Below are 25,694 nucleotides of genomic sequence, written 5' to 3'. Positions count from 1 at the left end.
GATACTGATAAACAATGTTTTGCCTACTGAACACAATTAATGATCAGAGTGCCCTACTAAAAATCTTACAATGTTTATCATATCAACATAATTGTTCAGACAAAAATATGAAAAGACAACCATCATCTCAAGTCACCACAATGGCTTCAAGTTACTACATTGGAATTTACTACAATGGTGGAAGTATATCAATTACTATTCCAACTGTCACCGTTCAAATTAAAACAGTTTCAGTTTGGTCGTGATGCCATAAAATTCCCAATGACAGTATTATAACATGATACAATCTGAATGGGTTCGCCATCATAACAGGGCATGGTGCCTGAACAGTTATCAAAATAATCCTATAAACAGATGAGGGTACTGAAAATAGTACGACTGCAGAACTGCTAGGCTAGGAAAAAAAAATCAACACTTCCAGTGCATCTTGTCCCACATGATTACTGCAGGAGAAAGACTAGATAACATATCCGTGAACACATACCTATGTGATATAGCTGATTAAGACATGGAGACAAGAAATGATTTTGAACACATACAACAGGCGGCCTCCTCCTTCTTGTGCTACCGCACCGGAAACAACCGCCATAGCCGGCAGTTCCCATAGCGTCGAGGTCGACATGGACGACACCCACCACGAGTTCGCTGAAATGCCCTCAAGTTAGTATCGTATAAAGTTTTGATTTCTCGAGATTTTGAGGGAATCTTCAGGTAGATTTTATTGCGTTCGAATTTTTGTGGAATTTTGAGCTCTCTTTATTTTATTCATGAGTAATCAATCTTGTACTGCTGCCATTCATCGTGCTACTCGTCCAGCTCCGATCAAGTTGCCCGTGTGCTGTGTGGCTGGCAGAGGCGCGAAGAGGAGGCTAACTAGATTGCGATGCTGGTGGATGCCAAGGGATTGACTCAATCAGGTAGTCGTCTCACCACTTGTCACTGATGCATGCCAGGTGCTTGATAAAATTACTGAATGATAGCATTGTGCTTTGACTGTCAGGTTCTGGTGAAATTACCCATTGAAAGAGTTGTGCTTTGATCGGGATGAAACTACCCAATGAAAGAATTGTGTCTGCCCATCACCAACAATGAGGGCAGCAGGATCACATAGACAACCACCGCTTAGGTAAATAGACTTCTGTGAACACACAAGATTCTGAATTGCGTGTACTCATCAGACACACTTGCAGTTGAGCATAATCCTTACTCACCACCCAAACTGGCAATTGAGTGTGATCCTGAACAATTGTTTTTTCATTGTGTACCAGGAGTCCAGTACAACAAGTATAATCTTTGAGAGAACAATGTAGATTTGCACCACTGCTGGAGGTGAAGTTTAAAAGATTTTGACTTTGCCTCTTAATCAATTTACGTATACAATTTCATTATACTAGAACATACGATGATGTTCAATAGCTTTGTATTTTATTATCTTTCTGTTTTTTATCAATTCATTTTTTTCACTACCATTACACTATAAATTTTGCATGTACAGAAGGTATGCTTAAGTTTCTTAGAAATATTATATTTATATTTTCTTCAATGAGTATTGTAAATAAATGTGTAAGAATGGAATGAACCATCTGTTGTCTGAATAGCAAGGAGGAATTGAAATTTTTCTATAGCTATTTTTTTATTCTCAGCTTACTGTTCCTTGCATTGAACTCTATGTCCATGTTTTATTTTGCGAAACAACTCTATGTCAATGTTTGGAACCAACCATTTGTGTTCGTATCGAATAGGTCGACAGTGATAGCCAAATGAGGTAGGCAGCATGTGTATTACGTGGGCTTCGGGGTCCTCCAGCATGGCTTTGCGTCCTTCAAGATGCGCACACCTGGCTGACTTCTGACGAGGAGGGGGAGGACCTCTTCAACTACTATGCTTTCACCACTTCTCTTTTTTGTTCTGTAGCGCACAAAATCTATGCCTTTTCTATTTTGCTCCTTCTGTAGTGTAACTGGTCCATTGAATTCTAAGTTTTGGATGGTAGGCCATAGGCATGAAGTTGTTGCCTGATTGCTAGAGAGTTAAGGCCAATTCTGCAATTAATCGGGAAATATGCTCAGTCTGTTTGGGTAAAACTGGATTAGCTCTAAATTCTTACAATTTATACAAATTTGAATTGAATCACAAAAGATCTACTACCCAAACAGGACCTCGGACCCAGTTAAGTTAAGCCTGCATTCTTGTGTTCAGCATATTCTGCAGCCGAAGGAGCGAAATCTTGAACAGCGACATCGAGTAACTGTTAGAATATAGGAAGCTACCTACTGTGGGTGCCAGTGCTAGAACCTGGAAGTCAAGAGCAGTAAAGGAATTACGAGTCACATCAACACCTTGTTAGAATTTAGGAAGCTTCTTAGGCTTGTGTGAGCTTTGGTTTATTGGTAATAGTGAGTGTTGTAGTTTATGATGTCATCTATTAATAAGCCTGATTCAAATATGATTATGTTCCCTAGACCATTTTGCTTTGTATGGACTCTCTAGCTGGATGTCTTGATTTACTTGCATCATTGGACTGCAAGCATATGTTTTGTGCTTGTAACCACCATCATTGTTTTGAGCAATTAGATTTTTAATAATATGAACCAAATTTGACCAAGTTAGCATGGAACTTGTCAGAAAATTCAAAGTGTCCAAGATCTGGAAAATGACATCGATGTAAGTAACTGGTCGAACTGCTATTTTCCTTTTTTGTGAAATAGCTTAGAAGAAGTAAAAAAGAAATGAGCTTAGTCTTGTTGTTAGTTATGTATATGTCGCATTGCAAAACTTCATGCATATGCACATGAGGCACAATTATTGTTTCATGACATATATGAAGCGATTTGAAGTGCTTAATTATTCTTATTTTTCTGCAATTGGGAAGTATTCCTCTAATGACGATAGATTCTGGTCTTGAACAATGGTCTTGAGGATCTTTTATCAAGATTTTGTTATCCTTGTAGGCATAACATATCTGTTTTTTTTTAAACATGCTTATGTATCTACATTATTGATACCTTGCAGGTGCTTGTGAAACAAGCAGGACCAAAACTTCAAGATAGTGCAAGTTAATGAAATCCTTTTGTCTAAGATTTAGCTATTAGCCTATTCTATATGTTTCTCCGCAATGTGTTATGTGTTAATTATGTGAACAACCAGTCAGCTGCCACTACATAGAGGCTTATTGTTTGCATCAATGCCTTTTGATTTAAAGAAAATTAGGTGGTCTTTTGGTTTCCCGGCATATTTGGTGCATTCAAACAGATTCTAAGCGTAGAAAGGGAGAATTGTGACATTACAGTGGCTGAGAAACAATGTTTTACTGAATCTCGTAATTTGCTAGCTCCGGATTGTTCAGGAATAAAACAACACTCTATGTGGTAATATGGAATTTGCAAACTTTCTAGGCTTGTGTGCAAAAATCTGGCTTATTGATTCAAGGTAAATTTTGTGAATTCGAATCGATTCCAGTTATGTACAACCATTAGCCTTGTTGTTTCAACCGCAGAATTTCCTAAGAATACTGCTTGATTCAATCCTCCATGCTGTAATTAGGCTCTCTCTCTAGCATATCAGTTCAATCCTGTTCTCTATGTGTTCTGCAGTGTTTTTCTTTGGGATGTTATGTAAAATGCCTCCGGCCAGGCTTTTGAAGGTGTCAGATAGCACGTCGGGAAGTGGCTTTCAATCGGTGCAGATTTTTGTGGCTTTTTTTGAAATGAGGGGCTAAGTTCTTTGGATCATTGGCATATGCTGCCCATATCCATGATGACAACACCTGAAGGTAAACCATTACATTATTGATAATTCCATCTAAAGTATTGCTTGTGCATCAAAACTGATGTATTTTTTTGGCAGTTGTTAGAAATGTTTTAAGGTGCATGAATGTGTTAAAGAGGCCGTGGCCTCTCGATTTGACTATATTCGAAGATACTTCGATACACCGCGCTTAGAGTCTGGAAGCAACTTCCCTGCATTGAAGTACTATCAATGTTGGGGGAGGTGTTGCTCATGTGGAAGCTGGCTGGGGATAGAGGAGTTTCTCATCTCCTTGCCATGGTGCCTTCCACAATTTAGTTTTAGCAGTAGCCTTGTAGGGTCTGTTCCTCCTTTTGTGTTAAAAGGGTGAGTAGTTTTTTGTAAAGTGTTTGGTGTTTGGTTTTTGTAAAACTTGGCTATATGCTGGGTGTTTCCTATAAATCCTTTCTTCTTAATATATTGATGCGCAGCTCTCCTGCGTGTTTGAGAAAAAAAAATATGACTATATGTTTAGATCAGGTGAAGAAGATGATAATTGCATCCGCGTACTATAGCCCAACTGGCAATTGTCCAAACGTTTCCTTTTCATAATCATCAAAATTTCAGTTTCCATATATCGAAACACCATGTAAAATGTGGCAGAACCACCCAAATTAACCCGGCTAAAGTGTTCTCAACGTCGCCTCAGATGCGAACCACATTTTAATCAAGTCAATTCGGCAGTCCGTCGGGTTATACCCGATAAACCACTTGTTTCGGATCGAACGAAAAGCATCGCACACGAAGGCGAGTCCAGAGATTACAACATTCCAGTACTTAAAACATAGATCCGAATTAAGTTATTACACATCCATTGTTCAAAAGTGCATAAGTGAAATGTTTAGAGTTTCAAAGCAGCGGAAAAACGATAACAACTACACGTCGAGACAAAATATCACGGCGAAGCCAACCATGATATCAATAACTGCGATCCTCGCCATCCGAGGATGGGTCCCACTCGATCGTCCAACCATTAGGGAGCTGGGTCAGCCAAGTCAAGCTAGTAGCACAATCATCAACATATATCATATTACCTGAAAAGATAAGCCACAAGTAAGGCTGAGTATACTAATACTCAGCAAGACTTAACCGTCGGGTGGTAACTACTCCACCAACTTCTAGACATGCAAGACTTTTTAGCTGAGGGGTTTGTTTGCCAAAAGCATCTAAAGGTGGATCCTTACTTTCAAGTTTTAGCATCAGGTTCTAGTTGATTATCCATTCTAGGTAAGCACCTATTCTAAGCAAACATGTGATCAAGCAATTTAATTCAAGCATCAGTATTATTCATCACCATTTGTTCTTCTTCTTACTCGATGCGCAGTCAAGTAGTCTCAAACTGTGAGAGGCAGACGATTCGAATCGAGTTTTTAAACCTTGCAAGGTGAACTTAACCCCATGATATATGCTACTGTCGCACCGGGTTCACATATATCAGCCGTCCCCATCAATTCACGGCGTTTGTCCAGAGCCCACTTCCCTTGGCATACAATGCCCCAACGGTCCCGGAACGACGCTGTACCGAGGCTACACTTGTATCCACATGAGGCCTCATGGGAACTCGGTTCCAGAGAGAGCAGGGTAAAGGTCCACACCGGTTCAATCAGGTACTAGGCTTCCCCATCCCATACTAGATATGAGATTAGTACTTTCAAACACTTGACCACTGTTCTAACACATCTCAACCTTAGAAGTTTTCCACTAGAAAGATAGGGCAAACAACATCCACCAAAACATAACATATAGCCCAGCCCGGCCTGTCAATCCTTATGATTGCAACATAAGTAATCAGGCAACTCCGATAGCTCGCGAGTGATAGGAAATCACACGACTTTTACCGTGTCCCTATTTAGCATTGCAACTACTCGCCTTAACATACTAGTATTCAGCACATAGGTACCTAGGATCATGCAACTAGGGTCTCAAGCAACTCCTATAAACTTAATGTACAAACATAACTAGCATAAGTAGTGCATAATTTTAGAATTCAGGATTATGCTCCGTGGCTTGCCTTCTTGCTCTAAGTTAGCCTTGGGCTCTTCTGAACATTGGTCTGGGCCTTGGTTCATCTCGATCACATTCAGAACAGCGAGAGAGTGTCCTTCTTCACGTTCTAGGCCGATCTCGTTCCGTCATCGAAGTTAGCTTCTACACGAGATGCATATGTATAAGATTTCATTTATAAACATTCATGATGTAGGTTGCATCTCATAAACAGTGTAAAATCCCACGGTGCACTTCGAACACATTCACCTAGACAAGTATACAAACATTTCTTTTCTTCACACAACAAGTTTGGTTTGAAAGAAAATATAGCTTTTATTTAGATGGTGGTTGTTTACACATATAAGGTTTTAATAACTTAGAATTCATCAAAGAAAGGCGGTGGTCATTTTGGTGTTGTTCATCATTCATTTGGAAAAAATTATCTAGTTTTTGAACATAACTAAGCATTTAGTATTTTACCCTTTCTAACTTAGCAATTGTTACTATGCATTTAACCAGCTATTAAACTTGAATAAAAGATCCTGGTAGAATCTAATAAGATATGTTGTTGAAATTTTTACAGAAGCTTCATAATCACACCAATGATCTACTGTAAAAAATTGGGACTTATTTGACTTCTACAAAAATTATTAACATTAAAACAATACCCTATGTTAGATTTCATAGATCTATTTTTATCTCGAGTTTTAGAGGCCATCTGGATCTGAGATTTTTACAGGAGGTTACCAATCCCTAACAGAGGCTACCATAAATTTTGCAAGATTTATTGGGCATGTTAACTATTTATCCTAGTTTAAGTGTATTAAACTTCATGCACTTATTTAAGCTAGACAAAACATGTATCCAACAGTAACTGTATTTTTCCTAGGGAAACATTTGTATCAGGAACTGAACAAAAGTGATCTTGCATTTTTCTCTATTTTCTTCCCTTTATAGTATAAATAGCAAGATTTAACTAGCATTTAAGAATTGTAGATCTAAAAATACATGAACATCACCTAGACCAGTGGGACAAGTTTTAGATCTTGAACATACATGCTAGAAGTGAACTAACAAAAGTGGTTTCACATTTTTTAGAGCACTATACGATTGGCTATGCATTTATTGGCTCTCACACAAAAATAAATCGTAGCTCCTACTACGGAATAGTAATAAGGACAAAAATCATTTTTGAAGTAAACTAGACATCACCTAGAACCTAGCAAAACAAGAATCACATTTTCCCCATTTTTCTATACCTTTCCAAGTTTCAGCCTTTTTAGATCTAGGAATTAAAGAAAACCAAGGTCAACTTGCAAATTAGCCCCTAGATCTAAGGTTCAATCGTGCAAAGGTCCCTGGATTTATCCCATAACCCTTTACCCTTTCTTCTTCTTTTTCCTTTCAGACCCTCACGTATACAACAGAACAAACACGCAGAGGCACGCACGATTCTTGGCCAGCAATGCCCAGGGCTGATGGCGATAGGGGCAAAGGAAAGGACGGCGCGGCAGGGAGAGGGGCGGCGCCCTAGGGCCAAGAGTGCTCACCAGCGGAGCTCGGGAGCATGGAGGAGCTAGTGCATAGGAGTTCCAGGAGGTAGCGATGGGGGCGGATGGGCTCGCCGTGGGGAGGACCGTCCGGCGAGGGAGGGTGGCCGGGAAGCGGCAAAACGGATGCGCGGCGGCTTGAGGATGCTGCTGGTGCTAGGAATCGGCTAGTGGCTACCCGATGGCGATGAATTTCGCCAGCAAAGAAAGGGGAAAACTTGGAGCTTGGTTACTGGCAATGGTGGTTTGGGAGGGGGAAGGCTTCCAGGAGAAGCCGGGCATGCTTTATAGATGAGGAGCAGCGCGAGGATAAGGTTGACACAGCACGTGGGCCGTGGATTGGCGGTGAGGGGTGGCGCTGGAGTTTGCCGGCCATTTGGCGGCCATGCCTGCCTACGGGAGCTCGGTCCAATGGAGGGCGAGGAGGGGCATAGGCTTGGTCAGGGTTCATGTGGGTGACGAGCCGAGGGCCAACCGGCGAGGGGCGCCCTACTGGCGTGCCCAATCCGGCAAGAGGCGCTGCCAGTGGCCAACCGTGAGCGCACAGGTGCAAGCAGAGGAGGAAGAAAAAGACCCTGATTAGTGGGTCCGTACTTTTTTTTAACTAATTCAAATTTGTCCCCTTATTTGACCCTCTACACTTGTCCAAAAATTGCCCAAAAATACTTGTTGGAAAGATAAAATCACAAAGAATATGATGCAACAAAAATCAACTCAAGATCTGCTATGGTTTTCACGCAATTAACAAAACAAAACAGCTAAAATTAAACATTAAATGAATTTTTGGCACAAGCAAACATTTCTGAAAAATTTGGTAAAAATATTGTAAAATCACTAAATTGTATCTAGTATTTACATAAAATAAAAGGATGCATAGTTGTAAAGCAAAAATTGGGGTTTCTTCACAATTTTGAATTTTCAACAATAAACAACGATCATGTGAATTTAACAATGCATAACTTCTACTTAGTTTTTGAACATCTTCTCCACAAAATCAGAAGAAGTTCTAATAACAAAAGTTGTTTGTTTTGAAATGTTCTACTGTTGGAGGTATGCCCTAGAGGCAATCATAGAGATGATGATATTCCATTTGTATCCGTATTTTATATTGTGTTCCTTGAATATCCATTAAAGGCTACTTGAATTGATTTGCAATTCAAAAATATTGTGTTCCTTGAATATCCATTAAAGGCTACTTGAATTGATTTGCAATTATTTGAATTGTATGTGAAACACTTTACTTGTATGGTTATTTTAAAGTTGTCCCTAGTCTGAGTTCATGTGTGGACACACATGAATATTAGACTAGTACATGTATTAGTTGATGACCATGTTTCACAAGTCATGGACATGGATATGTCAAATTAATAATGTAGGCGTATGTGGAGACATATGCTAGGATTGACCCAACACAAGAAGTAGTTCTCTCTTTACACAACATGCACGCTTTGTCCTTAGACCTGAGATTGTCGCATGTACTCAAGATGTGGATTGTCTTACTTAGGGTCTATCAAACGCTACACTGTAACAGGGTAGTTAAAAAGGTAGCTTTCGGATTTGTCAAGAAGCATGCTGTAAGGCATGGTCAAATCAAGATGGGATTTGCTTCTCTCTAATTGAGAGTGATATCTCTGGGCCCCTCGAGTGATCGGATCCGAAAATGCATGGCCATGCTATGTACGGTTAAGAGTTAACCTACAAAGGAATTCCGAATCACAGGATCGAGAAAGAGCGGTCGGCTTGGAGCTAGACCAAATATCATGAGGCAAAGGGAGTAGCAAGTACGTGATGTCGTGACGGTTCGTCTGATATGATCTTCGTGTGCGTATAGGAGTTGGCACGTCTTGCTAGAGGCCGCTACCGACTATTGGATCGAGTAGGAGTACTTAGGCCATGTCTATACGTATCCAAACCTATAGGGTCACACACTTCGTGTGCGTATAGGAGTTGGCACGTCTTGCTAGAGGCCGCTACCGACTATTGGATCGAGTAGGAGTACTTAGGCCATGTCTATACGTATCCAAACCTATAGGGTCACACACTTAAGGGGTTGGAAGCCTAATTCAGATGTGATCCGAATTGAATCAGGTTTAGGAGTACTAATGGGCCTCGGACCTAGAGGCCCATCAGGAACCTCTATAAATAGAGGGGTGGGGGCGCCCTAGGGTTTCATCCCTTTGGCCGAAAAACACATCTGCCGGGCCTCCCACGCCCTCGCCCTGTTGCAACCCGCGGACCTAGCAGTCCGGCTTGCGACGCTTCCTCCCTGCATGTGTGGATACCTTGGAGGTGTTGCACCTGCAGCACTCGGACGAGCCGCCGACGAGCCACGACGAGCCGCCGATAAGCCACGACGAGCCGCGGCACGAGGAGGACCTCGCTGCACGTGGATGAGTTGCTGAGGAGCTGCTCGACGTCGATGTGATCGACTACGCTGATTAACTTCGCTGCCCTGACGCGATTTTACAACTTCCGCACCTGTGCGTCGAGTGGTAATCCCGTGATCGATATACGACAGTTTTCTTGGTTTACGCGGTAGAAAAATTTTGTTTTGCGCTAGCGTAGCCTACCTCGTATCCCAACAACAACTTTCATATTGGCAAGTTGAGTTCTTATATAAAATTTATTTTTATTTTCTTTCCAAGTGCTTTATTAAAAAGGTGTTTAACACTTAACCATTTTGATTTTGCTTTGATTTAAACTCATTTTTTCTTGATGTGGCTCCTAATTACTAGGGATGTCACATAAAATAGTGAACTACAAACTACATCCTTTCGTACTTTGCATATAGAGTGTGTTCCACAAATATGTTGACAATTAATAATGACAATTTGTTCGGATCAGCGTGTGATTCAATTCGATTAAATATGGAAATATATTATAGCTACATAAACATCTTATTTAGCTCCTTTTTATACCACGTGCATTTCCACTAGTTTCCTTGTAAGATAAAAAGAACAGGCAGAATTATACTCCGGGTCTCAAGGCGTAGGCGGTAGGCGGCCGAAGGCCACCACACGCTACACATACAACACGCATTACTAGGGATGAAAATGGTCGGGAACGATACCACAAATACAGAAACTATATCGGTCGGTACGGGATTTCCCCATATTCGTGAAATAGATAAATAGAAATACGGTACAAAATGGTTATAAAATTAGTTGAATGACAACCTTTTATATTTTGCTAAATTCGGAAACGGTCGAGAACGGTACAATAAATATGGAAATGATATCGGTTGGTATGGATGTTTTCATCCCTACACATTACCCAGATTCCTTGCGAGCCTAAAGACTAAACACGAAATAAACGTGAAGGTTGCGTGAATCAATCAGCTGAGGCTTCTGTTAGCGGTTCAAAAGAAAAAAAATAGTAAAAGTTATCTGATTATCTCTAGCTGAGGCAAATGGCGTTGTTGTTATATAATCAGGGAAAAAAAAAGAAACGGAAATAATTAAAGAGAAACAAAGAAAACCCGAATGGCCTTCTGATCTGGTCATCTAATGGGCTGTGGCCCAACAGTAGCGACCCAATGAAAGGACACAGGCCCAGCCCACTTGAGAGGCTGCCGGGGAAACCCTAATCCCGTGATATATGACCCTAGCGCCGCCACACAACCCACCCGGCGGAGGAGAGCCTCTCGGCGGCGGAGAAGATGGTGTCGCTGAAGCTGCAGAAGCGCCTCGCCGCCAGCGTCCTCAAGTGCGGCAAGGGCAAGGTCTGGCTCGACCCCAATGAAGTCAGCGAGATCTCCATGGCGAACTCCCGTAAGACCACCTCCCTTTCCCCCCGCACCTCGCCCCCTCCGCGCGCCAGCCCTTGTTTCCTGTGTGGCGCCTCCGTCCATCGATCACCCGTTCCTTCCTTGGTTGCCCAGTGGGCTGGGTTAGTGGCGTACGGATAGATCTGTAGTTCTGCTCGCGTACGATTAATTTCGAGCCTATGATGATTTCGTTTAGGCCAGCGGTAAGTGGTGATTCCGCTAGTAAATCAGCTGGGCCGATCCGTTTGATAGACTGGTAGGTCCTTGTGGTTCGCTGTTGTTGAGGTTCGTACCCATCTAGATATACAAGCCAGTTTATTTTGTTGGTATAAGCAGCGATGGAAAGCTTGTTTTGTTTGCTTTGCATTGCTGCAGGTGTTCATATTAGGTCACCCACGACGTCAGCGTTAACCACCATCAAGATTGTTTATCCATTTTACTCTGATAGTACTCTTAAATTGTATGAAGGTTGTAGTTGCTGTTGGAATTTATTACCTGTTAGCTGTGTACAGTCTAATTTGTCTGTGATGCTAGTTTAGCTGATGAAGATATTATATGCTGAGTGATGCAGTTTTGTATGTAGTTAAAAAGCTTGAATTTTGATATTTTCCTAGTACAGCGAATGCAAGTGATGATTTGCAATGAAAGAAGCATTTCTGTTATTATGATGTATTTCCTTGTACCTGCCAAGCATATTGAATTGATGGTTTTATTACTTAGGTATGTTTCTTCAGTTTTACGTGATTTGGTAAAGTTAAAACAATTCTGCTACCCCGATTTATCATGTACGTGTCATACAGACCACAATTATGACCTTCTGGGATGCTCTGGTCCTTTGAGTTAATTCAGTTTTGATGAGTGAGAGTGTTGTGATTGGACTTATACTCTGTGTAATGTGCTTTTGTTTAAATATTGAGATTGTAATATCTTTTTCTGCTATTGACTACTGAAAGGAACATAAGTATGACCATATGCTTTGTACAAAACTTACAGGCCAGAACATCAGGAAGTTGGTTAAGGATGGTTTCATCATCAGGAAGCCTCAGAAGATCCACTCCAGGTCCCGTGCAAGGAGGGCGCATGAGGCCAAGCAGAAGGGACGCCACTCTGGATATGGTATACTGCTGCTACACTGGTTTTCCCATTTTATGTGTCTGGTACATATGTATCTGATGCTTCTTCATTTTTGAAATCCTAAAATTATATGTTAATCCAAAAACTATACAGGTAAGCGCAGGGGTACCAGGGAGGCTAGGCTCCCCACCAAGATATTGTGGATGCGTCGGATGCGGGTTCTGAGGCGCCTGCTCCGCAAGTACAGGGAGGCAAAGAAGATTGATAAACATATGTATCATGAGATGTATGTTAAGGTCAAGGGAAATAGCTTCAAGAACAAGAGGGTGCTGATGGAGAGCATCCACAAGTCAAAAGCTGAGAAGGCGAGGGAGAAGACCCTCTCTGATCAGTTCGAGGCCAGACGTGCGAAGAGCAAGGCGAGCAGAGACAGAAAGCTTGCTAGGAGGGAGGAGAGGTTGGCCCAGGTAAGATAATGTCTTGTTAACTCAGACCTGCATTTATTTCTGAATTTGTGTGGCAACCTGCTGATTATATGACGCTGGAATGCCTTTTAATGCCCATGTGATACTAGGATTCTGAACTGGGCCTTGTGGACTAGCAAATTTGAACTGCCATTAAATAGTTATTTTTTGATCCACTGAAACATGAAAGTATGTTCTTAAAACATATTTTAGAGCCATGCATTAGTTTTATTAGTTTGTCTTAAAAAGTATGTTCTTGATCCACTCGAACATGTTAAAAAAATGTTAATCTTGCTACTTGTAGAGCCCCGCATTAGCTTTATTAGCTGTTACAGTAATTGTTGGAGTTGTTATTTGTTTGGAGCTGGTTAGGTAGGTTCATGTTTTTTTCCCTTTTAAGGCCGAGACATTTTGATCTATTTGTTTTGTCTTTTCTTTTGTTGAGATTCCATGTTGAAATGTATGTTTCATCTTTGTTTAGGGCCCGAGGGAACCTGCAGCACCATCAGCTGCTGCTCCAGCTCCGCCTGCAGTGTAAGTGGCCTTAGTACTCCTATCGCATTCCTAGTTCCCTTGGAGTATGTAATTGTCATGCTTTTTTTAAGTGTTTTCCTGTATTTCTTGTACAAGTGGCCTTTGAACTCCTTGCACACTCATCGTTTCCTTGAGTTTGTAATTATCATGTTTTGTTGATGTGTCTTCCTGCACTTTTGGGATGACAGGGCACCAAAGAAGGCGAAGAAGTGAAGGGTTGATCCGAAGCTTTAGCTTTCTGGTTCCATGACTAGCCTATAATTTTGGAGCACCTCTGAACTGTTTTTTTCTGTCATATATCCAAGTTGTCGTGTCTTGATATCTCGAATATCATATCTTCATAGCTCAGTTTGGTTGGATGGATAATGTAGTAGACTTATTTATGCAGTGTTTTCTTTGCAAGGTTTGACTCCTGGTCATTATTGTGGTGGTTTTGTTATGTTCCGCTTCACATCGAGCACTTGCCTAGTTTTAGGTTTGAATGCCAACGACAACGGTTTGTGAACATAATTATTGCTGCCTTCTGGGCTCAGACGACCAGAATGCCCTACGGCCGTTGCAGTAAGCTCGAGCAGTCGGGCGGGCAATGTGACCAATTCCTAGTCCTTTGTGTTGGCTGTTTCAGGGGTGAAACATGAGTAGGTGCGGTTGTGTTTGTTAATCTTTGCTGCAGAATGCCAGAGTGCAATAGTCATAACGAGTAGGCTAGGGTTCTATGCAATAATCAAAATGCCTGTTGATTTCAAATCGATTGCTAAGGAAGGGAAGCTGTTCACCAATTTCAAGCCCCCTCTTCGTTGATGGCCACTGCAACCTCAATAGCCTTTTACCGTTTCTGCATTTCTGCATCTGATGTCGGGACGCTTGATGTGCCTCGGTTTGCAGTCAGCAAACGTTCAGCCTTCTTTTCTTTATAAAGGATGTCTTCTAGCCCGTAAAGAATAAAAATTTGACACTGCTAAAGCTGAAGTAAACTGCTGCAACTTATTGGCTTTATATTTACGGAGACAGCTCAATATGCTGTAACAGCATCCTGACGCTGATGATCCTCCTAGCAGCTAGAGTTTACATCATGAAGAGTAATTATGCCGGGTGACCTTGCAGATGATGATAGTGATGTGTTAAGTGTTGCTGGTGCTGGTGGTGACTCATCCACTCACTGAAGTGGGCCTCATGCTATGCTCCAGGGTGTAAAATCCTCGGCGACGGTACACGGTAGCTGCCTCTTTAGCTTCTTAAGCGTATTCTGGACCCTTTTGGTTTGGCTTCCAAACCTGCTTTGGCTACTCAAAAAGCTAAGCCAAAAGCCAATGAAAGAGGTCAGCTTCCTCTCAGCAATTTTCATTACCCACTTGTCACTGTTTATGTTGTACCGGTTCGTTCTTCCCCCCTACCCCCCTCCCCCACCGGCGACCCCTCACCGTACCAAGCGCCCGACACACGCACGTGACACTACACTAGGGTTCTCACAGTGGTGGTAGCGACGCTTCAGCCCGCGTATCCCCTTTCTCAACTCCAGCCTCGACCCGGCGGCGGCCACGCCTTGAGCCCCGGCGGCGGCCACGCCTTGAGCCCCGGCGACCATCCTCAGATCTCGGCCAGCCACCCCCCAACTCCGGTCGCCCACTGCTGCCCTCCGGCCGCCCAGCCCCAGCCTCGACTCTGGCCGGCCACACCCCTTCCTCAAATCCGGCCGCATACCGTTGGCCTCGACTCCGGCTGTCCAGCCCCGGCCTCGACTTCGGCCGCCCAGCCCCGGCCTCGACTCTGGCCGGACACGCCCTTCCTCAAATCCGGCTGCCCATCGTCGTCCTCGACTCCGGCCGGCCACACCTAGCCTCGACTCCGGATGCCCACCGCCGGCCTCGACTCCAGTCGGACACCCCCTTCCTCGACTCCGCTATCGTTCCCTCTGCAGGTAGGTAGCTCTTCTTGCTCTTGGTTCCTTTCTGTATCAAAGTAGATATTGTTACGCATCAATTCATGGCAAAAAATGAGGACATGATACACTTGAACATCAGTAATTGTGTGCCTTTTTTGTTTGATTTAAGAATGGGTGACAAGCCAGATTGGGGTGATTTCTTTGTGAGACATTTGATTGATGTTTGCAAAGGAGAGATAGAAGCTGGAAATAGACCGATGGGACTTTTCACTGGTTGTGGTTGGAGAAATCTTGTATCCAAGTTTGCTGAAAAATTGGGGGATAATCGGACAAAAACAATTTAAGAAAAGTTAGATAATATGAAAAAGGAATAATCATGGTTCATGGAATTCAGAATTCTGCTACTAGTTTTGGATAGAATGAGGTAAAGCAAATTGTTGATCGCTCAAAAAGAACGGTGGGATGAACACCTTACTGTAATTTAGATAGTTATGTTGACGGATGGCATCATTGTATGCGCCCATATCACCATTATTGATGCAAAACTTATACAACTTAATTTTATAAGTTCTAAAATATTCAATTTACATGCCAATCAGCGAGTACAATAGTTTTTTAGAGCAATTTGCATATAAACAATCTCCCAGGCCTTTAGGGGCATTGCAAATATTTTTTACCAAACCTACAGTTTTCCTGTTGTTTTAACCAAGTGGCTTTCAACTTTTTCCACATCTCACAAGCCACAACAGCTTTTCCATATACCTCATAACCTACAATAACTTTTTCATAGCTCACAGTCCAACCAAACAAACTCTCACATGATGTGGCTCCGTTTTGTTTAATAACAATGACTTCATCACAACCACATGTTGTTTGAAGCTTCCGTTTGCAACAAGGGAATATTCGTTATTATACACCGTAAAAGTTTCTTATTCCTTCCTTGCCAAGGAAGGAATAAGGAACTTTCACCTCAAATAATGAATTTTCTCTTGGAACTTTACATACCCCTTTGCTTTCTAGCTTCCTGATCAAACACACTCTCCTCGGATACACAAACTCATGCTGAAAGATTTGGTTGCTGCCGACACGTCCCCCACCCTCCATTATACTTACACGTGTCTCTGTATATATCGCTAAATATCATTGGATTAGCCTACGTTACCAGTCGAAAAAAATTAAAGTTCAGCCAAATGAAGATGCCGATTAAATAAATTTCCTTGGTGCTCAATCCGCATTCCCATGGCCATTTAGATACTGTTCAAACATGCCAAGCTGCCCAAGCAATAGTTGGAAGGAAATAACGAACTGAATAAGGTCTGGTTTGGTTCCTCGTGCTTATTTTTAGCACCCGTCACATCAAATATTTAGATACTAATTAGGAGTATTAAACGTAGATTTTTTACAAAACCCATTACATAAGTGGAGGCCAAAAGGCAAGACGAATCTATTAAGTCTAATTAGTCCATAATTTGACAATGTATTGCTACAGTAAACATTTGCTAATGATGGATTAATTAAGCTTAATAGATTCATCTCGCCGTTAAGCCTCCACTTATATAATGAGTTTTGCAAATAGTCTACGTTTAATACTCCTAATTAGTATCTAAACATTCGATGTGATATGTGCTAAAAATAAGTAAAGGGAACCAAACGTCCCGTAAGCCGCGTTGCGAAGCCGGACTCAAAACACAACGGCATTCGTTGTACGTAGAAGTACAGTCATGGGCAGACCTTGTACGCACATGTGCATTACTTCTAGTTGGTCTGAATATGTTAAGAACAAACCCATGGGCCCATCTAACTCGATCTCGCTCGCCTCCGTCTCCTCCTCGCTCCGATGGACCTGCCCCGATCTTCCTTCCGTTCCCATAATCCCATGCTCGATATTCTCAGCTTATAGATGGGTCGCTCCGCACTAGCCTGGTTTGGCCCGGCATTAACAGATCCGAAGGCTTTTTCGTGCCGAGCTGGACCAGCACTACGTGCCGAACTGCTGGCCTAGGTCCGACTCAACGGCCTTTTTATCGGGCCGGGCCGACCCGCTAGCACGTAGTGCCGGGTCAGGCACTATATGCCATTCACCGCTCAATCAAAACACCAAGCTAGGCATATGCAAAATTTTGAGCTTTTTTCATCAACATCACAGAATTCACAATAGCCATTCATCAACACAGAATTCACTTCAAGTTTGAACATTCATCAATCATCAACATCACTCCAAGTTAGACTATTCATCAACATCACAAAAATCACAGAATTCAACCAGAGAGACAGGAGAATTCATAAGTTTGAGCTGGTGCAATGGTTTCCTCATTAAAAATCTATCTAGGTAAACTCACACCTCGTGAGAAATCCTTGATAGGAAAAAAGAGTGCAGCCCAGCTCAATCAAATAAACATTATAGTAAAGTTATTACAGGCCAAGTTTTACACATCTGAATTACCAGGAACATCTAGATACAAATTAACAAAACTTTTCTCAAGTTCTTGATCCTCCAACATGTTCTGAAGTCTTGCTTCTATAGCCTCCCACGCAAGAGAGCATCTCCACCATCTCCGAGCTCAATCGACACCGCCTTTCCTTGATGATCCTGCCAGATGTACTAAAAGCAGACTCTGATGATACTGTAGAGATAGGCACAGATAGAACATCTTTAGCTAAGATTGACAGAACTGGATAAGTTCTTTTATATTCATGCCACCAATGCCACCAATTCAAGATGTTGAAGTTATCATCAAAATGGGTGACACTGTCACTGCCCATGTAGATAGAGAGTTTAGAGCCAATACCCATACTAGTTGCACTAGTGCTTGCTGCTTGCAGCAAAGCACTTGCAGATGATCTTCTAGACAAAGCAAGAGGCAAAGAGGGAGGAGGGGTGGAGAAAGAAATACCAGGGACATCACCAATTCCAAAAGCAGATACATCAGTATCACCACCATTGGAAAAAATGTCATCCCAAGTACTATTTTTTTTACCAGAAGTGGATGACGGTGGAGACCTTTGCAATTTAACTGTACCAAACTTGTCATCATACAGCTTAAATGTAGTAGAAAATTCAGCTCTTACATCAGTGAAGTAAGCAGAATAATTAGTACCAGTAAGATTAGATAACAACCCGAGCACATTTTGAAAATCTTTCAATTTAGCTCTAGGGTCCAAGATGAATGCAACAGAATAAAGCATTGGAATATTCCTCCAGTACTTAAGATAGTAATCTTTCATAGGAAAGACCACATGCCTAAGCAATTCATCATTTTCATAATGTTTAAGATGCTTGGCAATCAAAATAAGCTGATGCAATATAAGTGGAGATGTAGGATAATAAACACCAGAAAGGTCAACAGTAGAATCATAAAAGAGTTCAAAGAATAATAACATACTCTCTACAAAAGTCCAGTGATCTTCTATCAAAAGTAAATGATCTTTTTTACCCCTGGGATAGTTAGTCTCAATGAAAATATTAAATTTCTTTTTGTAAGGGATCAGATGCTTAAGCATGAGGTATGTGGAGTTCCACTTGATATCCATGTCTAAACTAAACTTTTTAGGACGAACATTCATAGCAAGGAAAAATCTCTTAAATGCAGCAATGCACTGGTTAGAAGAATTGATGAAGGATATTGCAGTTCTAAATGCTTCAAGATATGGCTTAATATGATTCAAGGCAGATGTAATCATAAGATTAATGATATGACAAGTACAACGCTGATGTAAGAACACTTTACCAACATAAGCAGACAATTTAGGACTCAGTTTCTCAATAGCATTGGTAATAGCAGAGGTATTATCTAAAGTAATAGAAAACACCTTTGAAATCAAACCATACTCCTCAAGCACAGCAGTCACATGAGCAGCAATGTTCTGGCCAGTGTGAGATTCATCAATGAGCCAAAAATCAATTATCCTCTTCTCTAATTACCAATCAACATTAACATAATGAGCAACCACACTAAGGTAATCTTCCTTAGCATTACCAGACCAGATATCAGAAGTGATAGACATAGATGAAACACTAGTTAATAATTCAATAAGCTTAGCATGACAATCAGTAAAGTAATTGCTCAAATCTCTAGTGGTCGTTTGCCTAAAGACAGCAGATAATCTAGGATTATGAGCAAGCTTAATGTACTCTTCAAATGCAGCAGATTCACCAAAGCTAAAAGGAAGATCAAGTCTAGCAATCATTCGACAAAGCTGAGTACGAGCTAACTCAGGACTGTAATCCCAGTGACAGACACTTCCGTCCATATTGAACTGGATCAAAGATTGGGAAACACGAAGCTTAGACTTCCTCGCTGGGCATTTCTCAACATGCTGGTTTAGATAGCCAGTGCTAATAGAAGATCGAGCAGCGTATAAAGTGCCACAACGAATGCACTTGGCAGAGACCCTTACCTTCTGTTGACGCCAGATTTTGACATGAGTAAAATCGGCATCAGGAGAGAAAGAAATTTGAAGATATTGCGAGATACAGGGGCGACAATTGGAAATCGGCCGAATGGTGCTACAGTCAAGGATTGGCCGAATGGCGCTACAGTCAAGGGTCGGCTAAATGATGCTACAGTTGAGAATTGGCCGATTGATCCTTGGGGTTCCGCCTCGCCCGACCCCTGAGGTTTGGGATCGGACGCGCCTGACCCTCAAGGGGGGATCTCCGCCTCGCCCGACCCCTGAGGTTTGGGATCGGACGCGCCCGACCCTCAAGGGGGGATCTCCGCCTCGTCCGACCCCAGTGCCCAGGGTCAGGATGGGTTTGAGCCCTTGGTGTGTGGGTTCTGATAGGTTACCTCTTTGCTAAAGAGATAATTGGGCCGATGTGGGCTTAAAAAGGATTATGAAGATGAAGAGGAGGTCAGCCCATGAAGCACGTAAAGATAGTACGAATCGTACCTGTAAATATTCGTTTTCTGTTTAGATTTGGGATAGAGTCCTAGTCGAATAAGAAGTTTTTCTGTTTAAAGTTAGAGATAAAGTTCTAGTCGGATAAAGAGTCATTTGTACGGGGCTATAAATAGCCATCTTTGTAGATCTGTAAAACAACCAACTACTCAATACAACAAACTACTTTTTCCTTGCACTTACTTTCAAGCAGGCGACTTCGCCAATACTTTTCTCTTTTTCCACGAGTTCGTGCGGGTTGGCAGGGCTGCATCAACTTGATCTCCGGCCAATTCTGTAAGTTCCGCTTATCGAGTAATATCTAAGCTTTAACTTCGGGCGCATCGCTGTTGTTTCGTTTAGATTTATTCACCAGTTATCGATATCTACTAGAATTGTAGGTTTTACCTGTTTTTCTAGTTTTTATCATTAGTTATCCAGCTAGGAATCGGCGGTTTCGGCTTTTATCACATTCTGCTATTTAATTTATTTATCCCATGCATAGCCGATTAGATCTGTTCCTAGTGTTGCTACTGTAGCGTTGTACCGATTACTTCAGACTAGTCATCGTTCACGCTGCTTGATAGTCGGCTGCTTCATAGCCGATTTCTTTATTACGGCAAATCGGCCGATTCGCTGATAAGCTTCCTCGAGATCGGAAATTTAGCCGATCGTGACTTTTGAATCTGACACGTACTCTTCCTTGCCAATCAACAGGTCAGATTGGCTGGCACGCCGCGTGAACCGCACCAGGGCAATCACCCGAACAGGAGTTAAGCAGATTCTCCCGGGTCGTGTGTCGGACGCTGGGGATTCAGTTGACCGATTTCTAGCGCCAACACACTTTTGGCACGCCCGGTGGGACGGATACAACCGCCACCATGTCGAAAGCTGCTGAAGTCTCCGAAGATAACGTCATCAAAGTGACGGAAGCAGATCTCAAGGACGACCAGAAGGAAGAACTGGAGAAGTATACGACACAGTTCCGGAAAGCTTGCCTGCAATCTTTCAGTCGCTCCAGAAGCGGGGAGACCATCAAAAAGTCTCCGTTTCCAACTCCCCGCCAGATCACAATCACCGAGGACTCGGACAAGATGGCCGAGATGGTCCAACAATCCGTTTATCACGCCTTCATTGATCAATCCCCGGTGCTTGCAAACACGGTGTACAACGCCGTCATCAGCTCCTTCGCTAGCGGAGTAACTCACGGATACAAGGGACCGGCTTATACTCAGCCGATTCTACCAAACAAGGTTTATTTAAATTCGGCTTCTCAGCCGATCCAATTTCCTGTTGGGGGTTCAGGTGCTTCATCATCATCGGTTCCTATGGGGTATGGTGGCACACATCACCTTCAGCCACACCCCATCCAGCTGTCCTCTGCGCCGTTCCCTCCAGTTAGCCCGACGCCTTGGGGGGCACCATCAGCTACAGCCGTTCAGGATCAATCGGCCAGTCAGGGAGGCCCCCAATTCCAGGCATCTTTCCAAGCGGCCACTCGACCAACCATGCCGCCGTACCAGCCTGTCGCGCCAGAGATGAGCAAAATAGCAGAGCTCGTACTATATGACGAAACGAGTGGCTCATTCAAACAGCTGACCCTGAATACACAGTCGGCTTTCACTCAGATGCCACCTTTTTTCACTCAGCATCAGGCTATTCCACCTCCGATATACCAGCACGTGCCAATCCCTCAGCCGACGGTTTACCAGCAACAGCCGGATTGGTCGGCACGTATTGCGGAAGTGATTCAGGAACAATTCAGCTTGAAGCCGAAGGTACAAACTTACACCTATAGGACACCATACCCGTCCACATACGACCTACTGCCGTTTCCCCATCGGTATAAAGTTCCTGACTTCACCAAGTTCTCGGGGACGGATGACACTTCAACCGTGGAGCACGTGAATAGATTTATCATCCAATGCGGAGAAGCGGCTGCACAAGATGCTCTACGGGTGCGGCTATTCTCATCATCCTTGTCCGGGTCGGCCTTCCAGTGGTTCACGACATTACCGCCGAACTCGATTATTACATGGGCCGATTTGGAAAGACAGTTTCATAAATACTTCTACGCCGGGGTGCATGAGATGAAGCTGTCCGATTTGACCAGCCTCAAGCAAAGAAGCGACGAGCCGATATCCTCATATGTACAGAGGTTTCGGGAAATCAGGAACAAATGCTACTCTTTGGCTCTAAACGACGCACAGCTGGCTGATATAGCCTTTCAAGGTCTCCTGCCCCACATCAAAGAAAAATACGCCTCACAGGAGTTCGAGAGTTTAAGCCAAATCGTCCACCGATTGTCTGGACAGGAGGTGCGTTCTTTCGATCCACGGAGGAACTTCCAGAAGAAGGTGGCGTTCCTGGAAGAGGTGGAGGCCGAAGAAGATGCTGAGGTCGGTCTTGCGGAGTGGGTCAAGGGAAAGAAGCCATTATCATGCCCGTTCGGCAAAAAGGAGCCAGAAGCGTTCGGTTTTGACACGACGAAGGCCGATAAAATCTTCGACCTTCTCCTCCAAGAAGGACAGATCAAGCTCTCGCCATATCATACAATACCTTCTACCGAACAACTAAAAAAGATGAAATATTGCAAATGGCACAACGCTACGTCCCATGATACTAATGAGTGCAAAATCTTCAGGCAGCAGATACAGTCGGCCATTGAGCAGGGCAGACTTAAGTTTGAGGTGCCAACAAAATCAGCCAAGCCGATGAAGATCGACCAGCACCCCTTCCCCACCAACATGGTTGATACGGGGAAGAACTCGCTCCAAACAAAGGTGCTGACGTCCGAATCGGCTAAAAAGAGTGGCGCCGTAGACCCCAGAAATCAAGCAACGCCTGAAGACGTCAAGGGGAAGCGGCGGATGGAGGACGACGATGGCGAATCAGAAGAGCCACGCATTACTTCCCAGTTCCTGCTCCAGAAATATCAGCGTCAACATGAACGCTCAAGATCCCGGGAAGAAGCGATGCGGCGTCACGAAGATCACTGGAGGTGCCCATTCTTCATCCACTGTTGGGAAAGCAACCTCAGGCTACCTTCGGCCGATAATTGCCCGGAATGCAATGGCCCGTATCGGGGCAATCGGCCGTTCAGCAGGTCTCGCTCCAGAGACGGAGGACCAGAACCGATCAGCAGGAACTGGCGCGACCAAGACAACCGGCGCCCTCCCGTGCGTGATCGGCTAGGGGGCAGAAGTGACCGATATGACCGGTCAGAAGATAGACGCCGTGACAGGCCGGGGGGCAGGTTTGATCGATATGACCGGCCAGAAAACAGGGCCAACGTCCACAGTCGGCTTGAAGAGATGGCCGACGCTCGGGTGACAGACGAAAACCCTTTAGGACGCGAGCCGGAATGGGAACGCGCCAGGCCAAGGACCAAACCAGTAAACCCCAGGTGGTGTCCCGATGGATTGACCAAATCTCAAAAATGAAGGATCCAACGTCTCCGCCAGTGGGAACAGCAGGAGGAGGAACAACAGAGCACGGCGGACACGAGGGAAGGCAGGTCTTAGGTGTGGCGCCCCAAAAGAAATGACAGAGGAGGCGACGAATCGGCGGGCGATGAATCGGCAGCCGACATCAGTATGGTGTTCATACTGCCGATGGAATTTATGACCCCTGCCGATCGACAGGATGTGGCGGCGATAGAAGAACAGATGGCACAATTGGCTTTGGAGCCAATGATAGCCACGTTCGAGAAGCCCGAAGACGACAAACGTCAACATCTGAAAGCGTTGTTCCTTAAAGGGCATGTCAACGGCCGACCCCTCACCAGGTTGATGGTAGACGGAGGAGCCGCGGTCAACATCATGCCATATGCCGTGCTCCGGAAGCTTGGGAAGAGCGATGATGACTTGACCAAGACAGACATGATGCTCAAAGACTTCGAAGGCAACGTGTCCCCCGCTCGCGGCGCCCTCTGCGTCGACCTCACCATCGGCAGTAAGAGCCTTCCCACTACCTTCTTTATTATTAATGGCAAGGGGTCCTACAACATGCTACTCGGCCGGGACTGGATACACGCAAATTGCTGCATCCCATCGACGATGCATCAATGTCTTGTACAATGGGTCGGCGACAACATCGAGGTAGTCAACGCCGATTCCGCATACAGCATCGCGACAGCCCACACGCAGCAGTGGAGCTGCGAAACCGTCAAGTGCATATCCGGCAGAGTATGGGATACCGATTTCCTGAAGGTGTCCGATTTTGGCCTACAGCCGATCCGAGCAGTCGGCTCCGAAGACTCAGAATAAATGGATCAGCTCGCTCGAGAAGATAGGAAGCTAGGGCACGGGTTCACGTCGGCCGATTCATTAGAGATGATAGACTTAGGCGATGGCACCAAACCGAGGCCGACTTATATTAGTGCAAATTTAGACCCGGAATACAAATGTAAACTGACCAATTTGTTAAGAGAATTAAAGGATTGTTTTGCTTGGGAGTATCACGAGATGTCCGGATTAGACCGTTCTATTGTTGAACATCGGCTACCCATAAAACTAGGGTACCGGCCGTATCAACAGCCGGCACGGCGGTGCAATCCTAAAATTCTACCAGACATAAAAGCCGAAATAACTCGGCTATTCGAAGCAAAATTTATTCGGCAATACCGCTATGCCGAGTGGATCTCCAACATTGTACCAGTGTACAAGAAGAACGGAAAGTTACGTGTGTGCGTTGATTTCAGGAATCTTAATCAGGCCACACCGATGGACGGGTACCCTATGCCAACGGCCGATGTGCTGATAGACGCTGCAGCGGGACACAAGATTATTAGCTTCATGGACGGAAACGCTGGATACAATCAAATACTTATGGCCGAAGAGGATATACCCAAAACGGCCTTCAGATGCCCGGGCCACCTTGGTTTATTCGAGTGGGTGGTGATGACTTTTGGCTTGAAGAACGCCGGCGCCACGTATCAGAGAGCCATGAACTACATCTTTCACAAACTCATCGGCATTCTGGTAGAGATCTACATCGACGACGTCGTGGTCAAGTCCAAAGGACACGAAGAGCATTTGGCCGATTTGCGAAGAGTGCTGGAGTGCACCAAGAAACATGGGCTAAAGATGAACCCCAATAAATGTGCCTTCGGCGTATCCGCCGGACAGTTCTTAGGATTCATGGTGCACGAGCGGGGAATAGAAATCAATCGGAAGACCATAGCGGCTATCAACAAAGTCGTGGCCCCGCAGAATAAAACTGAATTGCAGTCTTTAATCGGCAAGGTGAATTTCATCAGAAGATTCATATCTAATCTATCTGGGCGGATTCAGGCGTTCACGCCACTATTGAAGTTGAAGCCTGACAAGGAGTTCATATGGGGGGAAGAGCAACGCAAAGCATTGGAAGATATCAAGCAGTACTTGGGTCTCACCACCGGTATTGGTTCCTCCTCAAACTGGTAAGCCATTTAAATTATACTTATCAGTCGATGAAAAGGCTATTGGGTCGGCTCTGGTCCAGGAATTCGAAGGAAAGGAACGAGTAATTTATTATGTCAGTAGAAGACTTCTGGACGCTGAAACAAGATATCCTCCAGTAGAGCGGTTGTGCCTGTGTCTTTACTTCTCATGCACCAAACTCAGACACTATTTACTGATGGCAGAATGCGTGGTCGTATGCAAAGACGACGTAGTAAAATACATGCTGTCACTGCCGATCTTGAAAGGACGAATCGGCAAATGGATCTTAGCTTTGTCAGAGTTTGACCTGCGGTATGAATCGGCAAAAGCAGTCAAGGGTCAAGTCAT

General features: G+C 43.8%; 1 protein-coding gene and 1 long non-coding RNA gene across 3 annotated transcripts; both read left to right on the top strand.

Moving 5' to 3' along the window:
• The first annotated feature begins 485 nt into the window (after nucleotides 1–485).
• Nucleotides 486–4,211, top strand: LOC111256459. Of its 2 annotated transcripts, XR_002676558.1 has the most exons (6): nucleotides 486–711; nucleotides 817–917; nucleotides 1,001–1,126; nucleotides 1,269–1,329; nucleotides 1,743–3,772; nucleotides 3,847–4,211. It is a non-coding gene; the product is annotated as an uncharacterized LOC111256459 (long non-coding RNA). The 2 variants fall into 2 exon arrangements; XR_002676557.1 differs by having other exon boundaries at nucleotides 1,269–3,772.
• A 6,704-nt stretch (nucleotides 4,212–10,915) lies between these two features.
• On the top strand, nucleotides 10,916–13,547 carry LOC101769675 (60S ribosomal protein L19-1). The gene is made up of 5 exons (XM_004956571.3): nucleotides 10,916–11,092; nucleotides 12,082–12,204; nucleotides 12,316–12,629; nucleotides 13,108–13,160; nucleotides 13,349–13,547. The coding sequence occupies exons 1-5, from the start codon at nucleotides 10,981–10,983 to the stop codon at nucleotides 13,371–13,373; spliced, it is 627 nt and encodes a 208-aa protein (XP_004956628.1). The 5' UTR covers nucleotides 10,916–10,980; the 3' UTR covers nucleotides 13,374–13,547.
• The last annotated feature ends 12,147 nt before the right edge of the window (nucleotides 13,548–25,694 follow it).

The sequence above is a fragment of the Setaria italica genome, chromosome II, assembly GCF_000263155.2.
Source record: "Setaria italica strain Yugu1 chromosome II, Setaria_italica_v2.0, whole genome shotgun sequence".
In the NCBI taxonomy this organism is placed as follows: Eukaryota; Viridiplantae; Streptophyta; class Magnoliopsida; order Poales; family Poaceae; genus Setaria; species Setaria italica.
The sequence above is the reverse complement of the archived record's forward strand: the minus strand, read 5'-3'. Positions and strand labels throughout refer to the sequence as shown.

What these genes read in the sequence shown, in the direction of transcription:
- LOC101769675 (XM_004956571.3), top strand. Translation starts at nt 10,981, where the DNA reads ATGGTGTCGCTGAAGCTGCAGAAGCGCCTCGCCGCCAGCGTCCTCAAG. An exon ending in GATCTCCATGGCGAACTCCC is followed by an intron (nt 11,093 to 12,081) that starts GTAAGACCACCT and finishes CAAAACTTACAG; the next exon opens with GCCAGAACATCAGGAAGTTG. An exon ending in GCTCCAGCTCCGCCTGCAGT is followed by an intron (nt 13,161 to 13,348) that starts GTAAGTGGCCTT and finishes TTGGGATGACAG; the next exon opens with GGCACCAAAGAAGGCGAAGA.